The sequence below is a fragment of the Lipotes vexillifer genome, unplaced genomic scaffold, assembly GCF_000442215.2.
Source record: "Lipotes vexillifer unplaced genomic scaffold, Lipotes_vexillifer_v1.1 scaffold684, whole genome shotgun sequence".
NCBI classification, from domain to species: domain Eukaryota; kingdom Metazoa; phylum Chordata; class Mammalia; order Artiodactyla; family Lipotidae; genus Lipotes; species Lipotes vexillifer.
Window position 1 is genome coordinate 576211 of NW_006797362.1, and position 13455 is coordinate 589665.

At 33.1% G+C, this 13455-nt stretch overlaps 1 protein-coding gene across 2 annotated transcripts in view; it reads left to right on the plus strand.

Moving 5' to 3' along the window:
* Positions 1-13455, plus strand: part of PCNX1 (pecanex 1) — a 171595-nt gene that overhangs the window by 68583 nt on the left and 89557 nt on the right. Inside the window, exons 7-8 of one of the 2 annotated variants that reach the window (XM_007469295.1) lie at positions 2616-2748; positions 9019-9203. The exons of the other annotated variant lie outside the window; for it this stretch is intronic. Coding sequence (XP_007469357.1) covers positions 2616-2748; positions 9019-9203 — 318 coding nt within the window. The remainder of the gene's footprint in view (positions 1-2615; positions 2749-9018; positions 9204-13455) is intronic. 2 annotated transcript variants of the gene reach the window in all.

Here is a 13455-nt window from a genome sequence, read left to right on the forward strand (position 1 = left end):
TTTCTTAAGAAAATAATGTTAATAGTTATTTTGCAGATAACAAAATGTAAGTGGTATGTTACTAGCCAAAAGAAAAAAAAGTGCCTTCTGGAGAAGCCAAAGAACATTTTGACTACAAATGGACACTGTAGTTTTGTTTTTTTGTCCCAATACTATGGAATAACTAGCTTTTATTTTAAATTAACCCCATTAAGTCCTCAGTAGAAGGAAGATAGTAAAGAAAGCTGTTTCCTATGTCACTTCTTCCTCTTCTCAGTATTCAGTGATCATCTATTCCTTCTGAATAATTTTAGTACATTTATGGATTAAATTATCCTCTATAAATTCTATCTGGGTAAATTTACTCTGTTATTTTGGTTGAAACAACATATCTCAAACTAGAAAGAATGTTTGAAAGTTTCTTAAGAGAAGTGAATTGACCTGTAAATTGAGCAATAGTTTATTACAACAAGAGAATAGAAATCTTCAATATAATTTCAAAAATAAGTCTTGAATTGAGGTTTAAAATAGTGACTTAAAATTTCATAACCCAAATTAACCTTACTGACATCTGAGAACCATTAATAGGTATACGAGTCACTCATCTAATTTCTCATTTCTTCTTTCAAGTGGCTTGTTTGCTTTGTTTTATCCTTCATCCAATGACTGCCATGCCAATGTTATGTTTTCTTCTTAGTGACACAGTGCTGGTTACTGTTTCCTTTGTTGAGGTCTTGGTTGTCAGGAATAGGCAAAGCACACAATATGCTCTGTAGGTTGCAGTGACAAACAGGCATCCTTGACTCTAAATCAGCACCATACGATACAGCTTTCTGTGGTGATGGAAGTGTCTGTATCTGGCCACATGCAACTGTTGAGCGCTTGAAATATGGGTCATGAATCTGGTAAACTGAACTTTTAATTTTCAATACCCATATATGGCTAGTGGTTACCATGTTGGACAGCACAGTTCTAAATAATCATATTTAATCAGCATTATTTGTTCTCACAGGTCATATATAATTTTTGTATACATGAGCTTTTACATCACAAGTAGTGGCCTTTTCACATTAAAGGAATTTTCATTATATCACAATAAAACTGGTGAAAGAAAAGAAAAGAAGCATTAACTCCAGGAGTCAAGTTTGGTTTGGATTCAAAGCCCCAGAGCCTAATTCTGATTTAGTTGTCTAACTTTAGAATGTCACTGGAGTGCGTGAGCAGAAAAAGAAAGAAGGAATGTAAATTGTTGACCCGTTATTTGTGACTTACACTTCTTACCGGCAGAAGCTTGCCAAGTGTGTGAAATAATTCTGTGCTTGTCATCCCTTTAATAAGAGAAAACGTTGCCTAAAGATAGAGAAGTCCATGTCTTCTGGAGGTAATCCATGTATTCCTAATTATAATGGATTAATTACACGAAGAACGTTCACTGGGGCAGCCTGAGGAAGGGATAAAAGTGTAAACATTTAAAAGAATACTTTATTAAAATCAACATTTAAATTGATGGAAATGGCTGTTGCTAAGCAGAATTATGATGAGAATTAGTAACGCCTTCAAAATGCCAAGAACACTTGTCAGAGAACTGAAGTCCAAATACAACATTGTTGATTTTGTAATCCATTTCATACTTGCTGAAAAGAAAGAAATTTTCATTTGTTGTAAAAAAAAAAATGTCATCTGGACTAAGTTGTTTTGTCTTTATTCATATTTAGTATAAAAATACCCTTTCTCAAAATCAAAATGATTCTTAAAATATTTAGATCACTATAGGAAACAATTGTTTTAGATTCAAATGGATAAACATCATTTTGCGTTTTGTTTTAGAAACCCAAATCAGTCATGGTTTTATAAAATGTTATGTAATTCTATTAAGCCATAGTTTTTTCTCATTGTTATATATTTGGTTTTAGTTTGTACTTTATTGCTTTTGGATTAAGCTATGGGTTTCAAATTTTTTTGGTGATATTTTGCTGACATTTGCTTCCTAGTGTTAAGGGGACCAGTGTGAGGGCATGGAGTTGAATAAAGTTCGATGGCAGCAAACCACTCTACAGTTAACATATACACATGCTACCTTGAATTGAGCATTTAAAAAGCTAGTTGTGCAGCATAGCAGGCAGCAGTTTCATTTAATGCTGCCAAAACTATGGCACAGGGTAGTGTGAGATAAACTTACTGCCTGACTCCTTGTCATCACAGGCACTATCACTGTTGCTTTTACTGTCTTCCTGAAAGGAAGAAATTAATACCCCTTTACCATTGGTTGGAACTGACACATACAGTACTTTTAAGGCTGACTTAAAGGGCTAGTAGAGGAATATGGGACTAAATAAGACTTTTAGAAAAAGATTTAAAACAACAGAGATCTTAAAATAGAAAATTGAGGTTGAAGAGAAGACGGTGAGGCCAGATCACATCAGAAACATTATTTTTAAAGAAACAGTTATCTTTAATAAAAAGGAATGTGTGTAGTCCCTGACTTCCCACCCTCAAAGTAGAGGGAACTTGACTAACTGAGCCAAAAGGTTTTCATAGGTTCACTGTTAATCTGTCGTATCTGGGGAGGACAGGCTCAGCTGCTGTTTACGCCTCTGACCTAGGCTCCTGTTTGACCTAAGTCTGTCTTGATGCAGCAGCACAGGCCAGCGAGGAGGCAGTGTCATTTCGCCGTGAACGCAGCACATTTAGGCGCCAGGCAGTACGGCGCCGGCACAATGCAGGGAGTAACCCTACCCCTCCTACATTGCTCATCGGATCACCCCTAAGGTATGGTATTTTAAAATTCCACCAAGCTTAGCATGCATGTAACAGATCTCTAACTTGATCTGTCAGTCTCAAGAAAGCATTTATTAAGTAGCTTTGTTTTTCTTTTTTCTTCCAGTTTCTCTCGTATACCGTACGCTTCTTTAGGCTTTCTCTGCATGTGACTGAGCTTATTGAATTATGCATGTCTTATATTGCATTATTTAAACAAAATGATCAGATTGGTTTAGCCAATTTTAAATCACAAAAATTATTTTAGGGCAGTTATAAAAATGTAAATAGAGGCCTTAAGTCAGCTTTTCATTTTTTTTCCTACACCAAATTAGTAATATTAATGAAGTATCTTTCCCGAACACCTTGGACAGTGTTCAGTATGAACAGATATGGACTGAGTGGTGAGCTTGTTGACGTCAGCCTGATAAACCAGTTTGATTATTTTATTTCACTAAAATATAATATATTTTATTTTGCATTGCTTGAAAATTAATCACCAGGACCTAGTAAATGACACGGAACTAGAATATTTAATTTTTGGTAACTTATGGTCAATTGGAGATATATATATATATATATATATATATATACAGATATATATATTTGTATGTACGTTTATGGTGAATTTCTCAACCTCTATAGTATGCTGAACAACAAAAAATTATTTTTCCAATATTCCTAATTAGGAAAGCATCTATTTATAATCTTGGGAGTAATTTTTAATTGAAATTCTTAAGCTTTTTTATTCTCAATTATGTCAAATCTAATGAGCCTATGGCTTAAATTAGAAATATAAAAAAAACTATTCAAAAGACTTATGCTTTATTTAAAGAATACAAATATGGACGAAAATATATGTGCTTGCTTAAGCAGTGCGTATGTTATTATACCGTATGCTTTTATTAATCTCTTGTGTCCAAAAGCATCATTACCCAAATTATTTTACTACATTTTTAAATTCAAAAGGAAGAAAATTTGGTGAAATAACTGCTGTTGAATGCATGGTAGGTTTGAAGAGATAAATCCCTTCCCTTGTTAAAATCTTGTTCATGAAAGTAGCAAAATCTTTATATCTTTAAATCACTGCTTTATTTTATATTCCCCTTGGGATTTAAGACTTTAAGATTGTTTTTCTGAGTTTTACATTACAACCAGGAACTTCATCTTTCATAGATCATGTTCCTAATTAATCCTGCAGTAATACATAATTTATAATGCAGTGTGGATTAGTTAAACCAATATTTAAAATATAAAAATGGGAAAGCAACCATTGAAAAGAAACATTTGGTCTAGAAATCTTTTCTGAGTGCCTTTACTTTTTGTGAGCCCTCCTCTTCTATTTCCTTTGCTCCCTGAGGTAACTTTTTTTTGCTGATGGGTTTGGGGTGTAGTCCCAACCTGCAGAAAGTGTTCACCATTTCATTTTACTTTTCCTATTTTGTGTTTTCCAACCTCTTCTTTTTTCCGCTTGAATTATACTTTCCATAGACATATTCTTTGCTTACCTTCTCACTCCATGTTGATATTTCTTAATCTTTAACCTTTTTAGTCTTTAAAAATCCTTTCATTCTTTGGATCTCACTCACTAAACAAATGTAGACAATTTTTTTTTTTTTCTCTGCCTGGTGGAATATTAAAGAACTGTTCTAACTCCGGCCAACCACATAGGATTTCTCCATGTTTTTCTAAGGTTTTAAATACATTACCATTCAAATGAGGATATGCTGTGAGCCCTTTATTTGTAAAGGGCTCACATTAGGATTTTTGGAAAGTAGTCTTCCAGTAATCAGTCAGCATGCAGATTTTGTTAAGGTTCCATGATATTTCCAGTACAAAGATTGCATGTATCTTAAAGAGGCTGACTTCATTATGAATGAAATAAGATAAAATTTAGCTGTGAGGAATCAGGAGAAGCACCAATTGAATAAAACCATTTTTTTTAATTGCAAAAATATTCAGGTAAAGTAACAGTGGTGTTCTCAATGTGAGTTACATAATAATCTCATCTTTAAATAAATATAGGATAGCATGGTTATGCAAAACTTGAAAAACTTGTCAAAAGAAATGGAATAGGTATGATAACACTTTAATTATAATTACTCTATAAATATCAGTAAAATCTATTAACTTATTTTAAAGTTTAATGAATAGTGTAAGTAATTGACAGTCTAAAAAGCAACTTGGTAAAGTATATGTCTCCACAGATTGGGGGTGAATCATCAATTTCCTCACAAAGAGAATTTGCATGTATTTTTTATGCTTGTTAGAATATCCTATTTCAGAATTACTTTTTAAAGTTTTTTTGTTCATTAAGTTAACCTTGTAGGCCCTTATTAATTCTTCCCAGTTACTAGAGATAAAAACAAAAATGAATATTTAAAAATTCTATAATAATATTAAGAGTTAGTTCTATATTTATCAGCCTAAATGTGATATCTTTTAGAACTCTAGTTAATGGACTGGAATGAAAATAAATCATCAGTGCATTTGGGGGAAGGGAAAGAAGCTTTACTGTATTCTTAAATTTATTTATTTATTTATTTTTTATTTTTTGCGGTACGCGGGCCTCTCACTGTTGTGGCCTCTCCTGTTGCGGAGCACAGGCTCCGGACACGCAGGCCCAGCGGCCATGGCTCACGGGCCCAGCCGCTCCGCGGCATGTGGGATCTTCCCGGACCGGGGCACAAACCCGTGTCCCCTGCATTGACAGGAGGACTCTCAACCACTGCGCCGCCAGGGAAGCCCTTAAATTTATTTTTTTAAATATAAGATTGAAAGACTTGTAATCAAATAAGGTCATGGTAATAACTGAGTCCATAATTGGAAATTCATATCATTTTGTGGTACTCAGGAAGGAATCCACCAGATATTTGTTGTTTGTGTACTGTGTTCAAGATACTCTTCTGAGTGTTCTCTGGGATCTGGAGATTCATAGCAATAATGTGATCATACTCTTAGAGCTTATTGTTTAGTTGGGGAGATACATACAAAGATAACAGTGTAAGGCAGAATGTGTCAAATATTAAGTGGTACAGAGGAAGGAAAGACCAAGACCAACTATATTTTTTTATCATTTAAATTAGAAGAGTTAATTAATTAGTAAGACTGCGTGTCAGTGATGCTACTGATAATTAATGGTTTAGAAACCTAAATTTCTGCCTTTTGCTGTGTTGTGAAATAGTTGCTACCTTTTCTGAAACTGATAGTTTTGATATATATTTGGTATTGTAAAAAAGATTAATTTTTGTCAATTATTAGTTAGCTTAAGGTGAAGTACCACCTCCAGGAATAGTTTTCCTAGCAATTTGTGCAAAAATAATATGCTTTTTTCTCGTTGAAGGATTCTTGAAAACAGGAATTCAAGGGACATAAATACTTTTTGCCTAGCTTTTGATGTTCAGAAACTGGACATTTACAACTGCATAGATTTTGGCTAATTTTCTTTGTTTCTTTATTCTGGAGTTGATTTTCATGCATAGCCTAATATTTTGAAAACCTTTTATATATTGATACGTTGAAGATTAGCGTATTCTCAATACGTTCACATTAGAATACATCTAACTGACGTATAGCACCTTTGTTTATGACTTTTAAGTGAAGAAATTGATGGAAAAATTTGTTGAGTATATATATACATATATTATAAAATTTTGTCTTCTGAATCTGAAGGATCATAGTACTTGAGCTACTCAAAATTTTCTCCCTTGTGAAATTTCGTCATTTTGGTAAGGTTTATGGATAACTTTAGATGGCTTCCAAGGACAGACTTACTATTTATAGTTATGACTTAAAAAGTTAGTGCCGGTAAGCATTGTCAGTGTTTTGCAGACTAATTTGTTTTTAATATGTTGCATACATTCCTGTGCTCTATTTAGATTATGTACTTTTTTTTTTTTTTTCGGTACGCGGGCCTCTCACTGTTGTGGCCTCTCCCGTTGCGGAGCACAGGCTCCGGATGCACAGGCTCAGCGGCCATGGCTCATGGGCCCAGCCGCTCCGCGGGATGTGGGATCTTACCGGACCAGGGCACGAACCCGTGTCCCCTGCATTGGCAGGCGGACTCTCAACCACTGTGCCACCAGTGAAGCCCTAGATTATGTACTTTTTACTGGCTGTAAAAGAAGCCTGAAAAAAAATTAATGTTTCAGGTAGTGGTGCTTAACAGAACTTTCTGTGGTGGTGGAAATATTTTATAATCTGCACTGTCCAGTATAGAAGACACTAACTACTAGCTTCTGCTCACTCTGGTAGCTGTGGTAGCCATGGTAGCCACTAGCTGTGTTACGTGGCTCCTGAGCGCTTGAAATACGGTTAGCATGAATGAGGAACTAACATTTTAGTTATTTTAGTCATGTGTGGCTACTGTATTAGACAGTACAGTTCCAGAGTGTGTTCTGTTACCATAACCACAGCTTTAAGCAATATATGAAGTATTTTTTTTTTTTTTTTTTTTTTTTTTTGGCCTCTCACTGTTGTGGCCTCTCCCGTTGCGGAGCAAAGGCTCCAGACGTGCAGTCTCAGCGGCCATGGCTCACGGGCCCAACCGCTCTGCAGCATATGGGATCTTCCTGGACCGGGGCACGAACCCATGTCCCCTGCATCGGCAGGCTGACTCTCAACCACTGCGCCACCAGGGAAGCCCAGGATGGAGTATTCTTTAAATGTCAATTAGATACAGTTGATTGATGGTGCTCTTCAGTTTAACTATGTCCTTACTGATCAACCACTGCGCCACCAGAAAAGCCCTATGAAGTATTTTTTACTTAGTCTTATTTCATGGTTACAGTTGACCCTTAAACAACATGGGTTTGAACTGTGTGGGTCCAATTACATGTGGGTGTTTTTTGATAATAAATACTATAGGATGACATGATCCGTAATTGGTTGAATCTTTGGACGCTGAACCGTGGATAAGGAGGGGCACTATAAGTTATACGCGGATTTTCAACTCTGTAGATTCGGCTCCCTAACCCCCGCGTTTTTCAAGGCTCAACTCTACTTCAAATTACCGCTCTCTTCCCAGTCTGCAGCAGAATTAGTCTTGTTTTATAGACATCAGAGAAACCGCTGCGTTTAATTCAAAGGATTAGAGAGAAATTGACACTTATGAAAATGATAACGTTACCGAATAAGGCCATTCTAAGTAGCATACTTCTTTTAATTCCTAAAAGGTCTAATAATAGTGCAGAGTTGCATTGAACATTATGTAGAGAACGACATATAATAATTATACTCAGAGTGTTTTCATGAGTTTTATCAGTTTAAATTTGAGTGTTATACTAAGTTAAAATTCAGTGTTTTAAAATATATATAAACATAAAATGAGTTAAGAATATAATATAGTTTCTTAATTTTATCTAATTTTTAGATAATTTAGATAATTTTAATAACATTTATAATCACAAAATACTATTTTTAAATTTTTGTAAAATTCAGAGAAGACTATAATATCCCTTGAGAAATTACTGGTTTCCAAATTATTTTTATGGTTTTGTAAAACGATGGGTTCTTGTAATGAAACTTTGGTATGAATTGGAAAAGATAAGAACAAAATTCACTAAGGGAACATAATTATTTTAACCAACACCTGTATATAAAGCCTGTGGCCTTATTTCAGAACTATGTAGGCTTTTGATAGAAAAAACACTTTATATATGAATTATATTTCTTCTAGCATCTCAGCAAGTCATTTTTATTTCACTTGATTGAGTCAGTGTTTTTTATTCTGGTTTTCTTCACTAGTTTGTGATTTTCTTTTGATTCAAAATTGTCATCTTGGTTGCATTTGATAATTCTTTGGTTTTCAAGTGCATAGAAGTTTTGTCTTATTGTGAATTTGAGATGCCAGAATATTTGAAAGAACAGTTCTAGAATAATTATATCAAAAGGTTATTTATAAAAATGCATATTGAACTAAAAAATAGTTTTTTTCTATGAGGGACCAGCTACAACCTACATATATTTAGTGTACTTGTGACTCTTCTTTGCTACTTTTTTCCTTATACTAGAACTTTGTTTTCTTGAGGTGGAAAGGTGTCACAGATTGGTTGCTTTACGTATACATTGAATTTTTTCTGTGTTCATCACCATGAATCAGATTTCTAAAGACCAGAAATTTTAAGCCGGCAGTATGATCTGCATATTTTACAAAGTTTGTTGGCTCTTTCTTAGGTTACATTGAAATCTTTTTTTTTTTTAATTAGTTTTCTATATTGACTTCTAGCTATTGTTTTCTCTTTTCTTCCCTGTAATGTCTCCCCAATCCATGTTTTTTCCTAGCCTTCAAGATGGTCAGCAAGACCAGCAGTCCACAGCCCAGGTCAAAGTCCAGTCCCGCCCCCCTTCCCAGGCTGCAGTGCTCAGTGCTAGTGCCTCCTTGCTGGTGAGAAATGGGAGTGTCCACTTAGAAGCATCACATGACAATGCATCTGCTGTAGGCGGCAGCAGTTTGCACGATGAACTTGGTACGCAGGCCTTATATAATCTTGGTGACGTAAAACTTTGATGTGGCAGATAATGGGTAACAATGATTACACTTCTCTCCTGAGATAGCTTCATTTTGGAACTATGCATAAGAGCACTTTTTTTTAGGATTTGCCCTGTGTATAAGGAAAATTTGATATTTGCTTTTCCTTTTTCTGTTTCTTTCAACTCTTACTCTACATTTTCTTTTGAGCATGTCCGTTATTAATGGTAAAGTATTAATAAATGTTCATGCTTTACTGTCCTCTTATAACGATTTGGGCAATTTTATTATTTCTTGGCATTTGTACCATGTGGTGAAATGTTTTAAAAAATTATTTTGATTGAACCTTAATTTCTCTGAATTCTCTGCTGCAGGAAAGGCAAAAGTACTTTCTAATGGCCTATTACTGTATAATCTTTCTTTTAAGTATTCTATATTTTACTTCAATGTCTATCATCTGAAATAGGACTTACTATAATTCTAAATGCAGTATTCTGAGGACATGATATGGCTCTATACCACTATCAAATGACTTTATAAAGTTTTTTCTTTTTCCTGTTAATACATCTAAAAATAGAAATATAAGTTATTAAATAGTTAATTCTCAGAGAGGTGGTATAGTTTAAAGCCTCAGTAATGCCTTAAAAAGACAGTATTTTATACTGGTTTGTTTTCTATTTCTCTGTCCAGTTCAGCTTTCTCGTGCTCAAAATGCAGATTAATAGCAATTTAAGTAAATATAATGAAGAAGAAAATCCTGTTGTTCAGAAATACATATTTCAAAGTATTATATTTGCTCATTACTGTGATTTTGTTTCTCCATGTTATAACTGTCTTTCATTTATAAAGAAGATAATTTAGTTGATGCTTTTACTAGAAGGATGTATGGTATAGGGTGCCCAAAATAGGTATAATACAATTTCATATGCTATTTATTGACTCTTTTCCCATTTTGTAAAAACTCTTAGTTACAGAGAGAATTAGAAAGTTTTAGATATGCATATTGATGAAAATTGTCGTCTTTAGCAAATCTTACAGAAAGCTGAAAATGGGCATCTAAGATATTTATACATTAGAATGTACGGTGATTTCTAAATAAAATGAGAAGGCAATAAAACATTTTAATTTTAGAGTGCTTTTGCTTTTGAGTTTGTAATTTGAAGAGGGCAGGGAGTCTATAAAGAGGGTGTTTGAGAAGAGTAAGGTAAACTTTAGTTACTTGCTTTGACTGAAAGGGATGCTTACTCAAATATATTGAGTAAATAGTATCTTTTTATTGACATTTCTCTTGGGTTAACCCAAAGTTCCTATGAACAGAGGACTTGTCAATTTGTATGTGTAAAATTACAGTCACTATCACCATTGTCCATTGATCATTTAGTAGTATATTAGCTAAGCTTAGTTTTAATCCATTTTGGATTTTTAAACTCTTGTCAAATGAAGAATAAGTTGAACCAGTAGGTGATTTTCCTTTGTAAAAATTCTTAATTTGCTCAAAAAACTTGCTAAGCAAGATTTAGTTATAAAGTTCCATCCTTAAACCACATGCAGATTATTGAGAATATGTACATATCAATTTAGCATCTACTGGTGAATATTCAGGATATTCTCTTAAAATTTGGATTTTATCTTTTGTGTTAACTGCTTTCTGATAGTTCTTGGCCTGTGGTAATTGAATGTTGCCAAGTTGAATGCTTAGTAATAATTAGCACAAAACACACAATCAATGGACAGTGTATACCTGTTCGTTTCATAGCACATAAGGTTGGCCAAAAAAGATTCTAAAAATGAACTGCAACTGAACTTGAAGGAATTGGTAGACACTGATTTTTTAATATATTCCGCTAGAATATTTTTGTTGCATAGTTTAATTTTCTACATGATTTTAATTAACAGTAGTAAACTAATTTTGTGTGAATGAATTTGGATACTGTATACTCAAATATGTTGAAGTTAGCCATGATATTCCCTGAAAGTATGGAGTATTTACAAAGGATTTGCTTCCTTCCAAATTTAGCTTCTTCAGCTGAAAATTTTAAATGTATAATTTTTACATGTGAAAATTTATAAATACACATAATACATTTATATAACACACTCATACACATACACACTCAAACTTACATATGTCCACTTATACATATATATGTTTGGATGCATATAAATGTTTTTATGTGTATACATGTATATGTTGTAATTGTGCGTTTACTTTTTAAAGTGAGGAATATTAGCCTTTTTCGATTAAAGGAAACGTGCAGTCAGGCATTATTTAATTCCAAGCCTAGGTAGTTTTCCTTAACTATGTTTTTGACAGTTTTACTCTGTGGTGTCATATTACATAACCACATCCATTTCCTATACTAAACCCTGAGAATCCTTATTTTTCTGTTGCATTTTATCTAGCATTTCAAGATTGTCAGGTAGCATTGGACATGGTGGAAAAGTTCATTGACGATGGCATTATAAGGTTTTATTAGTAGCTTAATCAGCAGAGAATAATACATTTTCATCATCCATTTTCCACAGGCATAATAATTGTTCATCATAATTTTAAAAACTGAATTATAAGTGTATAATTTAGAACCTGGCTGAAAAAATTTGGATGGCTTCCTTTCTCATTTATAGACTTCATTTCCTTGGAAACTTTATTTAAATAATTATGTAAGTGATGGGTAAGTTTTGAAGTTAAAATCTTTGAAAAGGAAATTACTATCAAAGAATTTCTCAAATCCTTCAATGTAACACGTTATTCTTTTTGTAAAAACCACATTCTAAAGGTTAATTTTCTTTTTATCAGCCTTTTGTTGAACTTATTTGCAGTTGATTTCATACTATAGTCTGAATTAAACTGCAGTTTTACTAAATAAAACAAGCTTTTGCTTATTACCCAGGTAAGTCACACAAGAGACAGTTTTTATGTTAATCCTGGCTTCCGCTTGTGAATTAAGACTAATAAATTGATGTAATGATGAAACAGGTTATTATAATTGATAGTTAAACTCTTAATATATATCACATCTCAGAGGAAGTATTCTAGATGGGATCAAACAGGAAAATTTGTCTTTTTTTTTTCTGTGTATGAAATTAGTGGTGGTGAGGATATGTTTTGAGAAGTGTATATAAAATTATTTTCATGTGAAAAATAAAAATACTGTCACAGGCAAGAAATGAGGACAATAGAGTTCTATGTTTATCAAGACATAAATGTAAAATATATAAATATCATAGGTAGTGTTCCTCTGAATTCAAGACTTTCTTAATTTCATTAATGTATTAGAGGTTTAAAGAGTAATGAATTGATTTTTCTAAGGTTTTTTTTTTTTATTTCATTACTGTACAAGTATTTACAAAGAAGGTATTCTTTCTGATAATCTGCTTTACTACAGAACTTATTACCTTGAAAATGTGATCAGCTCTAGAAAAAGATTTAACGGAAATCTGGCAACGCCCTATTGACCTTCTTAAGCAGTTTCTAGCAGCTATGCGTTATTAAGGAGAAATACAATTTGGAGGCTTTAAATTTTTTTTTTTTAAAAAAATCAGAGACTCAGATCATCTATAATACTTTCAGTGATTTTTATGTTAGTCTTAGTGTTTAAAATAGATTATATTATTATGAACTACTCTGTAACATTTTGAGCTCTGTCATTAAGTACTTCTCATTACTATAAATACAAAGTCAAGATGGCTTTAAAGGGACCTTGGAGTCCATACTTTAGTCTCCTATGTTATGGTAGATCTTTTTCATTCATCTAAACTAAAAGTTATGTTCTTTTTTGCAACAACCTTGATCTTACCCTTTATTGTTGTTTTTGAATACAAATTCTATTTTTTGTACCTTTTTGCAGGGGAGGGCAACACAATGTATTTATTTATTTAACATCTTTATTGGAGTATAATCGCTTTACAATGGTATGTTAGTTTCTGCTTTATAACAAAGTGAATCAGCTATACATATACATATATCCCCATATCTCCAGTATTTATAAATGAAAGTAAAATGTTTATTTCTATGGAAACAGTAAAAATGCTTCATTATCTCTGGAAGGAAGAAGTATTAAGAATTTAGGGGGATGTATTCTATTTATACTTTGTGGTGTAAGGATGGGAAAAGCATGTTCTAATACAAGTTTACAAATACTGGGAAATAAAACGAAGAAAATTAAGTCATCTGCAGTCTTACCACTCAGAGATAGTCACTATTAACATTTTATTTTTATTTCCTTTCTTTTTTTTTTTTTTTTTTTTTT